The sequence below is a fragment of the Phycodurus eques genome, chromosome 1 (assembly GCF_024500275.1).
Source record: "Phycodurus eques isolate BA_2022a chromosome 1, UOR_Pequ_1.1, whole genome shotgun sequence".
Taxonomy (NCBI): Eukaryota; Metazoa; Chordata; class Actinopteri; order Syngnathiformes; family Syngnathidae; genus Phycodurus; species Phycodurus eques.
This window is the reverse complement of record NC_084525.1, coordinates 29,770,521-29,791,651: the sequence shown is the minus strand read 5'-3', so window position 1 is coordinate 29,791,651 and position 21,131 is coordinate 29,770,521. Positions and strand designations below refer to the sequence as shown.

The 21,131-nt window shown below is 41.7% G+C and overlaps 1 protein-coding gene across 1 annotated transcript in view; it reads left to right on the top strand.

Annotated features, from left to right (window-relative positions):
* The window catches only part of LOC133414443 (paired box protein Pax-7-like), a 43,755-nt gene extending 23,329 nt beyond the window's left edge, over positions 1-20,426 (top strand). The window contains exons 6-9 of the mRNA XM_061699835.1: positions 121-286; positions 3,251-3,447; positions 10,301-10,568; positions 19,401-20,426. Coding sequence (XP_061555819.1) covers positions 121-286; positions 3,251-3,447; positions 10,301-10,568; positions 19,401-19,516 — 747 coding nt within the window. The 3' untranslated portion in view covers positions 19,517-20,426. The remainder of the gene's footprint in view (positions 1-120; positions 287-3,250; positions 3,448-10,300; positions 10,569-19,400) is intronic.
* The last annotated feature ends 705 nt before the right edge of the window (positions 20,427-21,131 follow it).

Genomic DNA, 21,131 nt, shown 5'->3' with positions numbered 1-21,131 from the left:
AATACTGTTCAACTGTATCATGTACAACCCCAATTCCAATGAAGTTGGGACGTTGTGTTAAACATAAATAAAAACAGACTGATCACTGATCCTGTCCTGTTATTGCATTTTATATTACAGGTGTGGTTCAGCAATCGCAGGGCCAGATGGCGAAAACAAGCAGGAGCCAATCAGCTAACAGCTTTCAACCCTCTGTTGCCGAGCGGATTTCCCCCCACAGGGATGCCAACACTTCCTACATACCAACTGGCAGACTCCAGCTACCCAAGCAATATTTTGTCCCAAGGTAGAGGAACACCTTTTATCTTCTATGAATATATGGTTAAGAAATTGCAGTGAATACTGACAGCCTTCCAAGAAAGTAATACAGTTGAAGGGTTGAGTGCCCTTAGGCTTCGAGAACATGTTTTGTCAGGCATTCTGGTCTCTTGTTACTGGAGCACACAAAGAAAAGGTGGTTCACACACAAAAGAGAGTCCTGGACACTTTTCAAGCAAAAGATGAGAATTAAGTATGCTGATATTGTAAATTGGTTCTAGGACTAGGGCACTGAAATGTCATATTTCTGGGGGGGGGGGGGGGGCACTGAGGGGAAGCTGTCAGGATAGAGGGGTACCAACTTGGTATAGCTGGGCTCTCTAGCCTAAAGTCCTTGAAAGAGCGTAGGCTGCCTTTCATTGTGAGTTGCTGATTGTGAAAAGAATTTGGGTGACTCTGAACGAGCATGTTGGAGTTGTTCAATAAGAACAGGAAGGTTGACTTCCGACTACTGATTGGTTAAGACTCTGCATTTGTGGTGTTGTTTGTTGTTTTCAATTGAGAGTAACATGGCAGACAGAACAGTGATTTTGCTGTTATCTTATTGGGCTATTGCTTACTCCTTAAGGTCAAGATAATCACTTTACATGACAGTGTGTCTTATTAGAAGTATCACTTGAATTGGGTTAATCTTGAAATATTGTTTTCATCAAATGTCCATCAAATCACTCAAAAATGTATGGTTAGGGTTAATACAAAAATCCCTTATTATTGAGATTATTATCCTAAAGTAGGGGTAAACACCCAGTCGACTTAGTTCTTAGCCTGTTTTTAAAATGCGGGAGACCTCACACATGATGAGAAAAAAAATTTGCATATGTGTGCTAACTGCTATTATTGTCTGTGGTGCACTCAGGATGACCAGGACAGCACACCACACACATAACCATATCTCCACCGGCAATCGTGAGTCCTCTCACTCAAGGATTTGCGATCGCAAATATTGAACAGGCTTAACATTTATAACTGTCGGCTCTGCTTTCCGAGCAGATTGGTGAGGGTTAGTCATCTGTTGTAATCCACTACAGCTCACATGTATCACTTAAACAATCACACAGCACACTGCGGAGAGGAGGCCGACGAGGCTAGTGATTCCCAGCCACTGTGCCGTGAGAGCAGGTGTGCAGCGGCATATTGTATATACTAATTTCAGGCAGTGCTACACAGCGGTCATCGAATCAGTCCTGTGTTCTTCCATCACAGTCAGCCCGGTGTGGGGGCGTGGCTTTAGCGTCCTCCTTCACGTACCCTTAACACTGTCCTCAGCCACGTCCGCTTTTCCTCTGTGTAAGCAGCGTGTCGGATGGAAATGCTAAAATACATTTTAAAAAGTCAAGCGGAGCGCTCAACACACCACAACATTTATAGATGTTGGAACTCGGTGCACACGTAAGGCGCGCTATACATTATAAGGCGCCCCATCCATTTTGGAGAAAATGTAAGACTTTTAAGTGCGCCTTATGGTCGTGAAAATATGGTATTTCCATATATATACTTTTTTCTGACATGTGCCTCGGCTCAGTAAAGGTTTAGAAACACTGGGCTAGATAGCTAGAAGTGACAACAATGAAATACTTGTTGAAGACTCAGAATCATCTATATTTGCCAAGTATGTCAAAAACACACAAGGAATTTGTCTCTGGTATTTGGAGCTGCTCTAGTACGACAACTGACAGTCAATTGACAGAGAATACTTTTGAGACCTAAAAAACATAAAAACAGTCACTGAGCAATAAAAGGTTGCCAGTAATGTGGTAATGCCGGTACAATTTTTTTAATTTTTCTTTTTGACAATTGTGCAAAATGATGCAGAGTTCTCTAGCAATTATAGCAGTTTGAAATGACTAAAAGAACAAGAGTCTGGTGCAGTGACCATTGTGCAAATGGCGGAGAGACTTCAAGAAATTTATGCAGTTTAAAGTGACTACTAGTGCGATAATCTGGAATAGTGTCAATTGTGCAAATGGTGCAGATACTTCTCAAGCACACGATTGGCCAGTATTGGTCAACAACAGATATGCAAAGTAGTGCAGGGTGGCGATACTACTACAGTGAGTGCATAAGTAATGTATAATTGGCCCGAAAGGGATATGACATCTCAAGACAAAAATTGGCAGCCTGTTACAATGGACTTGTAAATTAATTGTTTAAGAAGTTAATGGCAAGAGGGAAGAAGCTGTTGGAATGTCTGCTTGTTTTAGTTTGCATTGATCAATAGTGCCTATCTGAGGGAAGGAGCTGCCATGGGTGGTGACCAGGATGTGGAGGGTCCAAGAGGATTTTGCATGCTCTTGTCTTAGTTCTGGCAGCGTTCAAGTCCTTAAGGGCGGGTAGGGGGGTACAGACAATCTTTCCAGCAGTTTTGATTGTCCGTTGCAGTCGGAGTTTGTCCTTTTTGTAGCAGCACCAAACCAGACTGTGATGGAAGAACACAGGACTGATTCGATGACCGCTGTGTAGCACTGCCTCAACAGCTCCTGTGGCAGGCCGTGCTTCCTCAGAAGCCGCAGGAAGTACATCCTCTGCTGGGCCTTTTTGAGGATGGAGTTGATGTTGATCTCCCACTTCAGGTCCTGAGAGACTGTAATTCCCAGGAACTTGAAGGTCTCGACGGTCGACACGGGGCAGTTGGTCAGTCATGCAACATATCACATCATTATGTTGTTCTAAGCTATTACTCTCCCCATGTGCACATTATGTAGGCCAGCTGTCATGTCACTGGTTATCTGAAAACATCTGCTCTCTGATTGTTGTACCATGTGAAGGCAATAGTTCACCAGGTGTGTAAGTACCTAGAGTGCACTTCCAAGGTGTATTTTGTTTCAAGACTATGGTGGCAGGGAAGATGTCGAAGAGCGATCGAGGAAGTGCATTCTGCTTTGTCCGCACACACTTACTCGAGTCACGTATGCGCTGTTGTTTATCTTTTCAGATGGCGGAGGTACAGTTCACCGGCCCCAACCGCTACCTCCGTCCACTATGCACCAGAGTGGTCTATCCGGAAATGACAGCTGTTCCACCTATGGTTTAGCTTCGAATCGCCACGGGTTTTCTGGCTACTCTGACACCTTCATGACATCTGCACCGAGCAGCCACGTCAACCCGGTCAGCACTGGGCTTTCCCCGCAGGTAAATCTCTCATGTCTATCCTCATAGTCATGTATGAGGACGGTTGTGTAGATTTTGGCTGTTCTTTTCACTCAATACTATTTCAGTGATGTTAGGCCAGGTAAGACTTGACACTTTTCTATCGTTTGGGCCTGTCTGCTAACACAGATCCTTGCCGCAGACTCGGCTGATGACTGAAGTTTTATCCAATCAGAACCCTTAAATGGGGCTGGGTAATGCAGGTTTGCTGTTACAGCAGGGTGAAGCAATTATGAAGAGTCATGGGTCAAGCAATCCATTTACTTTCTCTCTTGAGGTGGAATAAGATGAAACACTATCAAAGTCCATGTTAAAAAAAGATTTGTAGGTCTGTCTAGTGTATGCAGTTGCATGTTTTGGATGGTGTGTTGATGTGTGTTGGTGGAGTGAGGTGGATTGGAAGGCTCCAGAGTTCATGATGCTGGATAGAAATTGGAATTTGGAAGCACTGTACGGAAATTCCACTACACAAATGTTTTTTTTTAATTGCTGCACCCAGTTAAAATTTTTTTTAGGTTGTAACTACAAGCCTAATCCCACCCCCGAATACCCAAACAAACAAACAACCACACACGCAAATACAAAAAAAAAAACACACACACACAAATAAATAAATAAAATGAAAGTACTGGAAGTCTGTGGCAGAAATGACTCGAGTGATTTAAGACAAAACTGGATGTAATTAAGTAAGGGAAAATATTACCACAATGCAAATGACAATACGGACAAATTCCAGCAATTACACTAAGCGTCCATTTCAGTTTTTCCCCAAGCTGCCAGACTCACATTCGTCCCGTTTTCGTTGACAAGACAGGCGAGGTGAGGATTTCTGACAAAAAAGGGATTTGCTGTTGTTGCGGCAGAGTTGGGGATAACAGAGGTGTCGCTACAGCGCATGTTTAATCGTTTTGTAGGAGCTTAATACCACAAAAAGAACGCTGCATGTATATCAAGAGACATGGCTCCCTTCATTTAGTAAAATCTCTATCCCTAAAGAAGGCAGCCTTGCTTTACACTAGGGATTACCATACAGAGGGGGTGCATTATATACTGTATATTGTTATGGTTATTGGTTTACTTGCGAATGGATTTGACTGCTCGTACTTGCCTATTAGGCTCCTCTGACAATAAAATACGATTATTTCTGCTTGAGAACGCCACAAGAGCCTATGTGCACAAGGGAATGATCATAAGAATTGATCAATGGACAATTTGACTATTATTAACAAAATGTCAAGGCTATTATTTAATTCAGGAGTTCCCAAACTTAAGGTCAGGATCTAAGGGTCAATTTTTATTGGGTCGCATTGGTACTGATCATCAAGCAAGCATACAATTTCTTGGCAAATGGCTTTTTAATTTAATGTTTATTGTACCTTTGTCCTCTTTACAATTTGTCAGTTATTGCACTACACAAAGTATTGTTTTAGGCAATCACATTTCCAGTTTGGGTCTCAAGATAAGGTTTTGGGAAAAGAATTTAATTAGATTAGCAACTACTACTTACATTGCTTAAATGTCCCCTTCCATCAAAATCCAAATTTTTCTACTGTTTTATGCATAACATAGGTCAAAATGTGTCTGTGACCTGATTTAAGTTTAACATCTGTGCAATTTGTCGATTTAAAACCGCGATCCAAACCGCTTGCAAACGACAGGATTTGAAATCGCCATTGTTGTGACGTAGGTTTGACAATTAATAATCAAGTCCCTGGCCACTGAACTACAATTCGTGTGACGGTACGTCGTGACAGCCTATCAGCCTCGAGAATATGCTTTGTCACTCACATTGTCCTCAAACAATAGCGAATACAATGATCGTCACGATTTGTGGGCATCCGGCATCTCGTGCTGAAAAATGAGCCGGCCTGGAGAATGGTGAGCGAGGAAAAAGTACTACTTGCTTACAGCTGTCGGGTGTAGAAGCGAATACGCGTTCGGTGTGCACACTACTGCCTCGGTCATACACAATATTCTAATTAAGGTAAACAGTAGTCCAATCAGTGCAAAACTAATTTACATATTGAATATTAACGGGAAATCCAGTGTTCTCAACGGCTAGGTGAAAAAGACCAACTGCAATGGCTTGTTTTAAGGACATTCTGGGTATTTTCAAGGACATTAAAGATTCTTTTTTTTTAAATTGATGGAAGGGGAATTCAAACTAGTGAAAGCATTAACAAATGTCTACATGAGGCTTTGTAGAAATTACATTGTTGTTATGAGCCCTTTGGGTAAAATATAGTTACACTATTTGATTCAATACTAAAACTTTGCTAAAATGAATAGTTGTTTTGATGTAATTTAAAAGGCTGCACCTCCGAGCTCATATCTTGGGCATACAGTACTTGGAAGCTTACTGCCTGTAAAGGAGAGCTTTAACATACGAGTCCCATGCGGGAGAAATCAAGAACGCTCAATTCATTTGCATTCCCTGACTATTCAACCGCCAGTCGAGTTGAAACTGCTCTTCATCCTTTCATTGCATTCTTAAGCATTTACATGAGATGGTGTCACAGCACTGATTCCCTTTTTTCTGAATAGCGCAGAAGCCACGGACATCCCGCACACCAGACATGCAAAAAACACAATTTGAAACAGTCATATTGTAATTGAAATATACGTCACACTCCCTGAGCCTCCGCTTCACAAATTGAAAGAGGGGAAATTGATGTTTGCTTTGATGTGGAGACTGCTGCCAATTCAAAGCATTGCGGAAAGACAAACACGATGCAATCCTCTGTTCGTAAACATTTCTTTAAAGCTTTAGAATATTGTGATTGCGTTCCTTTCACCAAAAAGAGCACATATGACTTGAATCTACGGTTTTCAAATCAGGTCACTGAAGGTGACATGATCACTTCCTACAGTGACCCCAAAACGTCAATGCATTATACAAGAAAGAAAAAGAAGAGAAGAGCTCATTTCCTCTTGAGTTTGTTGTGAGAAAAAGATTTAGTAGCCTGCACTGGAATGGTGGAGCTCTCTTGCTTGCTATTTGATGTTAGGCTAAAAGAGAGAGCGTGGGAGAGCGAGCGAGAGAGCGAGAGAGAGAGAGAGAGAGAGAAAGAGAGAGAGAGAGAGAGAGAGAGAGAGAGCGAGCGAGGGGCAAGCTAGAATCGTTGGTTGGGGGATCAGAGCTGCTTTGGTTCTCTGGCTGTGTCTCTTTGATCCATATCCCCAGGCCTGCCTGCCTCGCGAGCTCAGGCCTCTGCTCATGTTTCCAGACAACTGTCGGCCTGAGATAAGGTGGGCTAGGGGGATGCGGGGGTGCCTCTTCACACATATTACCCCCTCCCCCAGTGTTCTCGCTCGCTCTCACACACATATTTATATAGTGGATGTAAAATGGCCAAACCTCCTGTAATTTGATAGGTATGTAAGAAAGGAAGCATCATTTTATACATTTACCAATTAAAAAAAAAAAAGACAGAATTCGACTGAAGGAAGAGAACAAACAGCACCTTTGTATATTGGGTAGTCATCCCATTAGGATTAAAAATCACAATAAAGAATGACATCAAATAATAGCCATTAACTGCCCAAAATTAAGGTGAGTCAAATAACCGCCCTGTCATGAGGTAGCAGAATTATAACACCGTGCAAAACATGATTTATACTAACAGTTCAGTTCAAATAGTGGAACTCATGTATTATATAAAGAACGCAGACACAAAGAGTGAACTATTTTCATTTCATGATTTTATTTTGTTTTCATCATTTGGATGATTATAGTAGTAGAAGTATAAAAATCATCATCTCAAGACAATAAAACAGGACATAATGTTAGTCTAATAGCATAATCGTCCAAGTCATTTTTAAGTTACTGTCATGATATCAATCGAATATACCACTGTACGTGCTAAAAATAGGTTGTTTCTTTATGTCTGTGAAGATTGTCAGTCATCCAGATCATGATCATCCGCAAAGGTTGAATCGAGGCAACTAGACTCTTCTCGTTTGTTGCATTTCTTGTGGTTTTCTGAAAATGTTAAGAAATGACTTGGACTATTAGCCTGTTAGGCTAACAATAAGAAATAATCATTAAAAAAAACTCACAAAACAAATTAAGAGACAATCAAAATAAGGTAGGAATTTATAGTTTCCTGTTTAATAAAACTGTGAAACATGAGTTTCACTTTTTGAACTAAACAGCTGAAATAAATTCACTTAAATGATCTTGAATATTGGCGGCACGGTGGGTGACTGGTTAGAGCGTCAGCCTCGCAGTTCTGAGGACCCGGGTTCAATCCCCGGCCCCGCCTGTGTGGAGTTTGCATGTTCTCCCCGTGCCTGCGTGGGTTTTCTCCGGGCGCTCCGGTTTCCTCCCACATCCCAAAAACATGCATGAATTGGAGACTCTATATTGCCCGTAGGTGTAAATGTGTGTGCGGATGGTTGTTTGTTTCTATGTGCCCTGCGATTGGCTGGCAACCAGTTCAGGGTGTACCCCGCCTCCTGCCTGATGATAGCTGCGATAGGCTCCAGCACGCCCGCGACCCTAGTGAGGAGAAGCGGCTCAGAAAATGGATGGATCTTAAATATTCTCATTTATTATGATGAACCTCTATACTACCTTAAAGCACAATACGGACAAACCTAATGAGCACACAATTCACAAAGAGCATCAAAAGCATGAAAGCGATCTCCTGAGATGTCTAATGCCGTGCTGGTGGACACACAACACAAAAATGTCAATAACAGAAGTGGAATAAGGAAAAACTCAAAAGGTTTTATTCTTGTACTCAAGAAAATAAAACAAGAAAAAAATGCTTTCACACACCATGGGATGTGGGAGGAAACCGGAGTGTCCGGAGAAAACCCACGCAGGCACGGGGAGAACATGCAAACTCCACACAGGGGGGGCCGGTGGTTTGAACCCGGGTCCTCAGAACTGTGAGGCTGACGCTCTAACCAGTCGGTCACCGCGCTGCCGCGCTCTAAACAATTTATGGGGGCTGTACACAAGAGATATCCTCGCATGCTGTTAGACTGGAGCATTTTTGCAAAGACGTACTTATATACTGCTACAACCCACACACACACACAAAATACTAAAAGCTGTAATAAAATCAAATCTATAGATCATAGTCATATAATATGTATGTTTCATCTCAAATGATTGCACAGGCAATGTGGGGTACTTTTCATGTTTTGGTCCGACGGTATACAAACCAAAACTAAATCAACAAAACAACCATTTCCATTCCTTTACAGCCCACATTTTCCAGCGTGTGTTGGGAAGATGAATGTAAATATTAGTCCCAGCTGCTGTTGCAGCATTTGCAGCTTTAAGCCCTTTGATTGGGCATACTGTCAAGTGGCAGACTCCAGTGTCAACCAATCAAAAAGGATGAGCGTTTATATTTAGACCATCATACTGGGAGGTTGTGAGACGTCGGCTGAAGAACACATGCTGCTTCACTTTAGCCAGGAGCTTAACTGCCGCAAAATAAAATAATCAGACCTGCTGCAAACATATAAAAGAAAAACAAATTCGAGGAGGGCGGTCAACATTTGTGTGCTCACCCCAAAAAAAATCTAAATTGTCAATAGGTGTGAATGTAATGTACGGTAAGTGTGAATGCTTGTTTTTTGTGTCCTGCGATTGGCGAGCAATCAGTCCAGGTTGTATCCCACCTCTTGCACAAGTGCTATAGAAAATGGATGTACAAATACTGAAAACACAATAGATAAGCGTTGTACCCTGACTACGGAACTAGCTTTTTAATTGGAGGCCTTCAAGATGCAGTATGATTGGAATATTTTTCAAATGACAGTAAATAATAATATATTACATATGAAATATTTGGTGTAACTTACCCAAAACTGAATATGTAAGACATGAAGCTGTGAATGTGCTGTAGGTGTAGACAGACAAACAGAATAAGCGATGGAAGAGAGATGGTCTGCCCAAGCATTACTTGATGAAATGCATGGGAATGTACGTCTTTTCACTCAGTTTTGCCTTACATTTGATTATTACATCCTTTGCTAAAAGTCATCAGAGTGGATTTCATGTAAAATCCCACCATCCATCCATTTAAGTGCACACTTGATATTATTCTAAGCCACTGCAACATTATGCGCATTAACACTGCTCTTAAATATAGGAAAAAAAACCTCTAAATAAAAGTTTAAAAAGAAATATTTATTAAAGATGAAATGCAAATGTATTGTACTAAAATGTACAAACCCCAGTTCCAATGACGTTAGGCTGTTGTGTAAAATGTAAACAAAAACAAAATACAAGGATTTGCACATCCTTTTCATTCATTCATTCATTCATCCATCTTCCGTTCCGCTTATCCTCACTAGGGTCACGGACATCCTTTTCAACCTATATTCAATTGAATACACTAAGAGGACAAGCTATTTAATGTTCAAACAGATGAACGCTATTGTTCTTTGCAAATATTCTCTCATTTTAATTGTGATGCCTGCAACACCTTCCAAAAAAGCTACATACCCCTTGCTAGCACCTTAGCAACCTGGTGGTGTGAGCACGTGGCTCTGCATGCTACTGGAGCGGCGCATGTACAGGAGTTGGAAAATTGGAGATTTTAGATCCAGTCCGATCTGATCCTTGCTTTTTTTGGGGACATCGGACCGATTTCCGATCTCAAAGATCGGATCGGGACACCCCTAACTCTACTGTACTGTAAGCTGGATGCAAGGAAATCATGAAACATAGAATTCCTTAAAACTTGAATTGAACAGAATATAATTCCAGTTGCATAATTGAGTTGAGTCCACTAATATCGGCTCATTTAAGTCTTATTTGGGCTATTTCGATGCAATGATCACGTGAACCTCTGCTGCTGTCTATTTGCAGGTGATGAGCATCCTGAGTAACCCGAGTGGCGTTTCGTCCCAAGCCCAGCACGACTTTTCGGTGTCGCCGCTCCACGGCATGTTGGAAGCCCCTCCACCCAACGCCGTGTCGGCCCCCGGCAGCCAGCGTTCCACGGAGGCCTCCAGTAAGACGGCGGACAGCCTTTCGTCTTCCCAGTCCTACTGTCCCCCAACGTACAGCGCTACCAACTACAGCGTGGACCCGGCTGTGGCTGCCGTGGGATACCAGTACACTCAGTATGGCCAGAGTAAGTCCTGCTGCTGTCTTGGCTTCGCATGCTACTTGTCGCTTACTTCTCAGCCTAAAGCTAGTGTTTGCTGACAGGATCTCAAAGAGCATTATACTTGATCCCTGTACCATGGACGTGGTGATTGTTGGTCAAATGCAGAGTAGGGCAAGCTACTAGAAAGTCTTGTGGCTTAAGCTTCTTTTCCTCCTATGTACTGTGCTGCATATGTACGGTGGACCCCCGCTATTCATGGGGGATAGGGACCGGGTCGGATCGTATCGTAACGAGCAAAAATCCGCAGATAGTTGACGGCCATTATAATTGTATTGAAAAAAAACAACAACTTTTTTTTTTTTTTTTTTTTTTTTAAACCCCAAACATTCTTGAATGAGCGGGGATGAACCACCAACAGCGTTTTCAGGGTTGGTCGGTTGGTTGGCTGAGGTTCTGGGTTTGATCTCAGCTCTGGTCTTCCTGTGTGAACTTTGCAGGTTCTCCCTGTGCTTGTGTGGGTTTTCTTCCGAAACCCCGGCTTCCTCTCACATTTCAAAAACATGCTTCTTGGGTTATTCGAAGACTGAACATTGCCCACAGATGTGAGTGTGGGTGTGAATGATTGTTTGTCTATGTGCCCTGTGACTGGCTGGTCACCAATCCAGGGTGTACGCCAGCTCTCACCCATAATTAGATAGGATTGGCTCCAGTTTATACACAACCCTAATGGGGACAAGCGGTATGGACAATGGATGGATAGATATAATGATAAGTATGTAAAAAATGTCAAAGTAGGTTGAAAAATGTAGTACAGTACAAATATTTTCCGTTCTTAAGGGTTAACACTGGGATTTCCCACTAACATGCACGAACCCTGGACATGGACATGACTTGATTGTCATAATGCTGGTCTTTCAATTATTGTTTTAACAGTTATTTCTCTTCATCTGCAAAATGGTGTTCAGTTATTTAAAAATCATTTTGTGAACAAGCTTACTGATTTCATGCTTTTGAAATGAAAAGATTCAGTTCCGTACATACTGAATGAAAAACAAGCAAAACGGTTACTAATCTCGCTGATGATAATGCATCGTTGCAGTGTTCGTATTATGCTTTTCTTCTCCCTTTACAATTCAAAACAGTCCCAGGTGTGTTAATAACATGTCCGTGACATGCTTTCATCAACATAGCCCAAGGATCAAGAATTACAGAATACTTTACACAACATATTTTCTGTCTTGTTGAAATAAGATGGTTTCGAGAGTTTGGCCCTGCAAGCGAGCCACTGCTCACCCTGCCCCATATACTGCTGGCCACATTCGTTACCGGAGCTAGGGGTGGCTGCAATGTCGAGAAACGTAAGTGCGAGCTGGAAAGCACATGCAACCCCCCCACAAAGACAGCCTGGATTGTATTGTTCCTCGAGGGAGGAGTCGGCGCTTCATCGCCAAACCACCAAATTACACTCATCAATTAGTGTGCAGATCTGCGTATGACATAGTCACATTGCCGTACACAACTATGGAACGGCATGCTCACATTTTCAGAAATAACCAGATAAAAAACATTTTTTTGGTTGTTTAGTTTTACACTTGATGCACCCTTAAAAGTGCTGGGTTAAAAATATACCAATATGGGTTATTTGGGTAACCCAACGCGTTCCTAAAGATGGACCGACCCAGCCAGTGGTTCTTTTAGATGAGCTGGGCTGGATTATGGGTGTGACCCTGTGTGTTGGGTTGGAATTCTATAGCCCAGAATGGGTTGAATGTGACTTGGCTGTTGGGTTAAATGTGACTGCTGTAGGGTTAATCCAATGTGACCCAAAAAGTGGTTCAAGATATCCAGCCATTCTCAGTTGCACTTAGTCACACAAGGTTGCAAGTCTTCAATTAACCTACCATGCATGTTTTGGGAATGTGGGAGGAAACCGGCATACCTGGACAAATCCCACGCAGGCACGGGGAGAACATGCAAACGTCAACAGGAAGACTGGATTCGAACCCATGACCTCTGTACTGTGAGTCAGATTTGCTCACCAGTCGTCTACCTTGCGCCACGTGCCACACCGTTTCTTCTGGAAGTCTATTTTCTCGTTAGCATTGATAAGCCAGTACCAGTCCCTGGTGAATGACAATGCGGGTATCAGAAACAAAAATGGCATATTCCAGAAGGCGGGTCTTTTTCAACCCAACAGTGGTGTACCTCCAGCCCGGTGTTGTTGATCAAACAACATCAGCTGACACCGATAGGTGAGTTATGAAATCAATGAATTTTGTTTTACGTTGTGAACGGGGAAACTCTTACACAACAGATTAATAATTGAATCCAATGTTTGGTAAAACTGACCCAACAGTGTCAACCCGACAGATGAATTAGATGGGTGGGCGGGCACTCCAGAGACCCAACTATTTGCATACAAGCAGTTAAGTTCAATTGTCCATAATATGTCCCCTTTAAAAGAAACATTTGGTTCAGGCCATTGGTATCGCATGACCTGCCGTGTGGCCTGACTTGAGGAGACAGAACACAAGGCTGCAGGAACGGCTCACACTGTCTAGTGGACGGATAAGGAACCTGACTCCAACATGCATTAAGGCTGTGACGTTACGCTGTTTGGGTGGAAGAATGAATGGATGGACGGACAGACAGACAGACAGATTGATCGATTGATCGATCCACACAGGAAGGATGGAGCTGAGATTCGAACTGCAAATGGTGACTCACACATACGAACCATTTTCACCACCGTGCGTCCCCTTTTCGCATCGTTGTTCAAGTTTAATAGATTCCGAGAAAACTGTACCTTTTTAGAAGAAAATCATGTTGAATGCGTTTCAGGAGGTAAAAAAAAAAAAAAAGACTAAAATACACACATACAAATAAAAAAGTACGCACATCCCATTTTACCATGTGGATCTCTGTTATCAATTACGTTCACATTCAAGCGCATTTGAAATGTGCAGGCTGTATAGTACACACTCTTGTCAGACTTATTTGAGAAGCAATAAACAGTTTTAATATCAATTGTGTGGAACAGGCTGACATACAAATGTGAATGAATGGGCAGCACGGTGAAAACAGCGGTTAACACGTCTGCCTCTGTTGTGTGATTTGAGGTTCCTGTGTTGCGTTTGTGTGTTCACCCTGTGCTTGCCTGGGTTTTCTCCGGGTACGACGGCTTCCTCAACCGTTCCAAAAACATGCACATTAGATTCAGCGAAGACTAAATTGTCCATAGGTGAATGCAACTATGAATGGCTGTTTGTTTCTTAACTGGTGGATCGGGACCCAAAAGTGGATCACGGACTCATTTTGGGTAGTTTGCGGACAGCTAGTAAAAAAACATACATTGGCCCTAGTCATATTCTGATTTTATTTATTTATTGTTTTTACAGTACATAGGCGTAGCAAGTTCCCACATGGAACATAGATAAGCGACAGGAAGTGTTACTCACTTGTGGTCTAGTCACTAGTTTAGGTCGTAAATAAATACAGTGCAGCTCAGCTACTGGTTCGTGGGGAACAGAGCTAGCAATATGCTTTTGGCGGTATGTCAAACTCATTTGGAACGCCATTTAAAAATCTGACCTACTGTGCATGTATTTCCAGAGGCTATTTTTAAACAAAACATGCTTTATTGTTCTTAACTTCTGTAAAAGTGGGTCACGACTTCACCACTGGTCTATACTGCACGTGTCCTGCGATCGACTGGTGACTCGTCTGGTATGTACCCCGAAAGTCAGCTAGGATTAGCTCCAGCTCGACCGTGACACCGGAAGTGGAAGAGTGCTAAATGAAATGGATAGATGAAACGTCTCATTGCTTTGGGTAATACAATGTATCCCCACTCTTCGCGGGGTTCTGTGAATAGCGAAAAAAATCAGTTGATGCCCCTCCTAAAATGGTTCATAATTGGCTATATTTGCCACGAGACGCCTACAAAACACTATTTTTGTTTAAATGAAGCTCTTCAACTCACTTCAACAGTGCCTTGGCACCAAGATTACTTTTATAAAGGTGAGTTTGTCAGTGAATAATGGAGGATAGGTAAAAAAAAAAAAAAAAAAAAAAAAACTGTGTATATCACTATACATGACACAGTATTATTGGAACCCGGTTGCTCCAATGAACAACGTTTTTCCTGCAGCAGCTTCCATTGGTTTGCAATATATAGAAGCAAGCGTACAGGGCTTCATCGGGATAACGGGTTTCGAAGAAGAGCAGACAATCGGGGCAGATGTTTAGAAACACTTGCAGAAGGGTCCACATAGAACGTTGTCGGTTCACTGATGAGTTCTTTGATTTTGCTCTGTCTTTGTGCTGGATTCTACCAATCCGGATGTAAACCGATACAACATTGAGGTAAGCCTAACGTGATCCTTTCCAGGTTGCATATTATTGTTCGGCTGAGGCCTTCCATCAACCCCCACTTACTCTTCCTGCAAAACTAACTTTACTTCAGGCATTTCACTCTTGCTCTAATTCAAAAAGCACCTGACGGATTAAAGAGCATATTCTACTGTCAAAATAGCTGCGGTGTGTGCGAGCATGCGTGTTTGTGTGTCGCGCGATAGGCTCCACCTTGGACACAGAGGAGTCTCAGTGTGACTGCTCAGCAGGGGTTTAAGGTGTAAATCTGTCTGATGGGGAAAAGAAAGCTTCATGTGGAAGGCCTCACTAAACCGCCGAGGTTCCCAAAGTGCTCCTGGATGACAGACTTGCCCGCCCTTAGATGCTCTTCTTCCTCCAAGTGCGACACATTCTTTTTTGTGTGTGTGTGTGTGTGTGTGTGTGTGTGTGTACGCCATGCGCGGAAGCATCCTAACGGACACGCACTCCTTATCCGCAGACAAACACACCAACGTCATGTCACATTGCTGTCAACACTCCTCTCCTTCTCGTCATTTCAAAAAAAGAGGAGCCATCAGCATCTCGACAGGGGAGGAGCCGCGTTTGGGAAATTTGCTGAGCATTAGTGCCAGCTTTCAGAAACCCAGGGTTATTATTACGGGCTGTCTGTTATGACCTCTTTGCTGCACTTTGTCGGTTTATCTGACATGCTGTCTTCTTATCGCTCACTTTGAATCATCAAACCAAAATAAACTGGGGACGTTCCTCGAATTGTTTGCATTTCGCAGAGCGACCCCACTCACATTACAAAACAACCAAATGATTATGTTTATGCCGGTCTGTTTCACACACACACAAAAATTACATTCATGCTGCAATTACAGGGATCAACTTCATATTTTCATGTTGTACTAGCACAAGGCAATTCTGTGGAAATGTTTGACTTAAGTTGGACTGTGATATATGGGTCTTTCCAGAATTGGAAGACAATTTAGGAACCAACGTTTTGTTTTCAGGAAAAGGGACCAAACAAACCAGCATCATTTCATTTGTCTAGATCAGGGGTGCCCAAACGTTTTGGCTCAGGGGCCACATTGACGTAAAAAAATTGTCATGCGGGCCAGCATTAATTTTACATGCTACCGACGAGGGGAATGCTTTTTTGTATTTATTTTTATTTTACTTTGTTTTACTATGCTGTCTGCTGCTAGGGAGATGTGATAACTGCCTGACCTGGATAAATGAAGGTTAAAATGAAAATTAATGAAATGCAAAATAAAGTCTTCTGATGAAATTTGACTCAAACTCAAACTTTATTCATCAGAATCAACAAACAACATGTTTGCATTAATGTGAAGGGTGATACTGAGATCTCGACTGCAGTAAATGGGGCAGGTCTGGCTCAAAAGCGGTGGTTTTAATGCGCAAGATGTCACGCAGGTGGGAGTCACTTAGTCTTGTCCTCACGCGGTTCTTATTCACGCTCATGACTGAGAATGCCTTCTCACACAAGTATGTCGAGCCAAACAAGCTCAACATTTTCTTAGCAAATGTACGAATCTCTTGGGACCTGTCTTTATCCAGCCGCTGGTAAACGTTGACAAGAGGGAGTTGTTGGTACCGGCTGCGACACTCCGTGTCTCACTGCAGCTCAATGAGCTCCAGCTGCAGGTGGGCTGGAACGTCACTGAGATCCACGGAAACGGGAGAAGAAAAACATTTTCAATAGTTGCAAAATCCCTGAAACGCTGTTGAAACTCCTCAGTCAGAGATGAGATGTTTGCGGCATACCTCCTCATTTGCGCACTGATATTGTGCGCTGGAAAATGGGTCATTATTTCTTGCAGAGATGGGAAATGTGTGGTATTGGGCTGCGTTTGCGACAGGTGGGGTTTGAAAAGTAGCAGCTTGGTCCGAAAGGCTTGAATATGTGAATACAGTTGGCTTATCAATGCATTTTGTTCCTGAAGGCTCGTGTTCAGGTTGTTCAGATGTCGGTTTATGTCAACTAAAAATCCAAAATCAGACAGCCAAACAGGATCGGTTAGTTCTGGCATCGGTTGTCCCTTTTTTGCCAAGAATTGTCCAATTTCCTCTTTGAGTGAGTAGAACCGCTGCAGCGCAGACCCCCGACTGAGTCATCTTACATCAGTGTGATACACAACATCTCCGTATTCAGCGTGGATATCCAGAAGAAATTGTTGAAACTGGCGGTGGCACAGGGCTTTGGAGCGAATATAATTAATAGCCTTTATCACCGGTTTCATAACGTGATCATATTTCAGATGTTTGGCACATAGAACTTGTTGGTGAATAATACAATGGAGTTTTGTAGCTTTACCTCCTTCTTCGCTTACTTTGTTACACACCAGGGTTGATAATCCACTGTGCTCGCCAACCATGGCAGGTGCGCCATCCGTAATAATCCGCGTGATTTTATTCCACTTTAATTTTATGTCATGTACAGCGGAACAAACAGGAGCAAATCAATCTTTCCCTCTTGTTTGGTCCTCAAGGCTCTGGAGGTCAAGTAGCTCTTCACGCACGTTCATTTCACTGTCCACTCCTCTAAAAAAAAATCAGTAACTAAGCGCTGTCGGATGCATCCGTGCTTTCGTCACAGGCTAGCAAAATAAATTCAAACTCCACTCCATTTGCGTCCAACAGTCTCTTAATATCGGAAGAAACTTCTTCGATCCTTCGTGCCACAGTGCTACGAGCCAGGAAAACATTGGCGAACTGTTGCTTTTTCTCAGGACAAATGTTCTCCACCATTTTCATCACACAGTCTTTAATACATTCACCCTCAGTAAAAGGTTTGCAGTGCTTGGCAATCAGCGTTGCCACCTCATAGCTCGCCTTTGTTGCATTTTCATTCGACTCATTGGCTCTTGGGAAAAAGTGTTGCTGTGCCGTTAAACCAGCTTCCAGTTGCTTCAATTTTTCACTGCGTTCGTTCCCAGTTAGCTTGTCGTAATTAGCATGTTCCGTCTGGTCGTGCCTCTTTATATTGAACTCCTTGAACACAGCCACAGTCTCTTGGCAAATTAGGCAGACGCACTTGTTTCTAAATTCAGTGAAAAAATATTCAGACTTCCATTTGTCCTGGAAACGTCGGCCCTCGCTATCAACTTTCCTTTTCTTACTTCCAGTTGCCATTTTAGAAATGGGCAAAAAACAGATCATGCTCAAAACGGCCCCGCGAGAGTTCAGCCACAAGTTTACTGCCATCATGTGGTGAAATATAAAATTGCGCGTGTATTTTGTACTGCCGGGCCACATATTATTGGTTTTATGACAGAGGCTTCGGGCCAGTGGAAATATGAACACGGGCCGGATTTGGCCCGGGGGCCGGACTTTGGGCATGGGCTCGTCTAGATCAACTATCAAACGGTAGACTTTTAATGAGATATTTGTCATATCGCATATTTTGCTGCGTTTGACACAACCCTGTTGCAGATACTACTCAAGCACATGAAAGACATTTCTAAAATATGGCTGAATAAATCCTTAACAATTAAATAAAGGTAAATTTTACTCTATGACTAATTCGATTTTAATATTACTCTAATTACAGTCACAGGGTTGCAAATCATTGCTAATGTTGGAGTTTTTGCTTACATGTTAGTTGTGTTAGCTGCTATACTAACAGGTCACCAACAAACATTAACTTTCAAAATGAGACGAGACGACTTACCTTAGGTCGACACATCGTCAGGGCAATTAGCTAGATGATGTCATTTCTGCTGAGTTTGAACTCACTTGTTTTTTCTCTTCTTCTAGATGCAAAAAATCTTTTTGTAACAGGGTTGTGTGTATGTTGAGGGACACAACTTCAGAACATAATTACTACTATTTAAAATATGTCTGTGACAAGGGTCTGAATACTTATGTCTGTGTGATATTTCAGTTTTTCTTTTTTAATAAATCTGTAAAAATTTCAACAAGGCTGGTTTTTTTCTGTCAATATGGGGTGCTGTGTGTACATTAATGAGGGAAAAAATGAACTTAAATGACGTTAGCAAGTGGCTGCAATATAACAAAGAGTGAACATTTTAAGGGGGTCTGAAAACTTTCCGTACCCACTGTATATCACCTTTCACACAGCTAAATATTACATTTTGTCTCAGGAAAACGATCATTTACACAACAAATGCTTGTTTCTGTATTTTGTGCCTGGATGATTTCAAATGTTATGGGGGGGGGGGGGACAGAAAATACAATTTAAACGGTATAAAAGTAGAATTTATACAAAGCAGTGACTTTAGTTTTTCTTCAACCTGTTCCACACAATTGTACACAATCAGTACACACTCGTGACCGAAAACACTTTCGAGGCATATTTTCCCAGGGCCAATTCCAATTTTGTTCAACTGCAATATGAGTTGAAAATTGTTGGAGAAAAAAGTCCGAATTAAATCTGACGCTGCATTTTCAATCCGTGTAAAGTAAACAATAGCATAGAGATGTGTAATAGAAAATGCCTTCTCTTGTCCTCTCCAGCTGCTATGAATTGTCTGGCCAAGAACGTGGGCCTGTCCAGCCAGCGCAGGGTGAAGCTGTCCGACCATTCGGGTGTTTTGGGACTCCTGCAGGTGGAGACGGGTCAGGCTTATTAGTCCTAATGTGACCTCATCAGCACAACAACACCTGCAATACTATCACCTTCATTATACCGTTATGTCAAGAGAATAAATGTGAGCTACACATGCAATCATTTTGTTTGATGTTCTGACATTTAAGTTCACAAGTCCAAGTACCAGCTTTTGTCATTTGGAACGGGAACATTTCAGCAAATCTTTACATTTTAGTATATATTCAAACATATTTTTAAGTTGTTCCATGAAGCCATAGTGGCATTTGTAAATGGCTGTGGAACAGCTTCTAACAAGTGGAGGTTTTGTTTTTTTTGGTGAACAAAATACTTTGCTCAGTTACAATCAATGGGACGGACGCATACTTGGTGTCCACAAATTTGAATTTGGAATTGTCAAATAACTGGAAATGCAACCAATAATTGATAGGATGAGATTATATATATATATATATATATATATATATATATATATATATATATATATAAATAACATTTGGGGAATTTGAAACACATTCAACTCACATGGACATCCTTGTTTTGGTTTTTAATTTTAATAATCATCTTTAGGTACCTGAATATCAGTATAATACTCTGTGTCAAATTATTGTTAAAAAATGTATATCTTTGTAATATATTGTCATCTTATTAAGAAATGTCATGTCAAATTTTTACGTTTTTTTTAAATGTTTTTATGTGAGATACATCAAATGTAGTTGTCAAAAAGACACTACAAATTTTCCATTTTGGACATGATTACATTCTCGTGAAGAAAAAAGCAGATGAAATTTGCATTATGATTATTATGGTGGTTAAAACCACATTGGCTTGTCTCAACTGGGTCCTTTGTAATTCATCCTCAAGTTATTTCTTCAGTGTTGACATTGACGCATTTTGTGTGGATCAAACAGACATCAATTGTCTTCTGTAACTATGCTCACCTTTGATTATTTAATAAAAATGAAATTTGATTAAATGTGTTCATAATGTGTCCATATTTGTCTACTTTGATTACAGGCACCCTATGTGATGTTTCATTTCGGGAATGGGAGTTAATAATCTGATTACGAGGTGTGTCAGAAAGGTTCCAGGAGTGGTGTCACGAAAGATATATTTCAAATCCAAACTACAAGCTACAGGTTTCGCCAACTGCCTGTCTATTATCAGACATGGGTCCTCGGGACCTTTTCGTGCATGTTGATAGACATCAATTGAACTTCGTGTCCATTGGATATGGATCTGAAAGGGAAGTCGTATTTGTGAACAACGATGACGCAATGAGATTTGGAGTTTCGATCAGAGCATATTACTCCAATTGTAAGGTCTTCACGCTGGCTCCCAGTCAGCTCGCCTAGAGAATAGATTTTAAAGTTCATCGGGCCTGAATACATGAAAGAAATGCCCCAGTAGGGCTCTGAGATCTGCAGATGCAGGTCAGATACTGTAATGGAGCCCAGGTCTAGTTCTGGGCAAACATGGTGAAGCATCATTTAGCTGTTATGCTGCACACAAATGGAACAAACTGCCAACAGAAGTGAAGTCAATATCAAGTGTGGCTGTTTTTAAATTCAGGTCCACGTTCTAAAGAATTTTTTAAACTTTTATCTGCACTGGATGTTCTTTTACAAGTAGTTAATTTA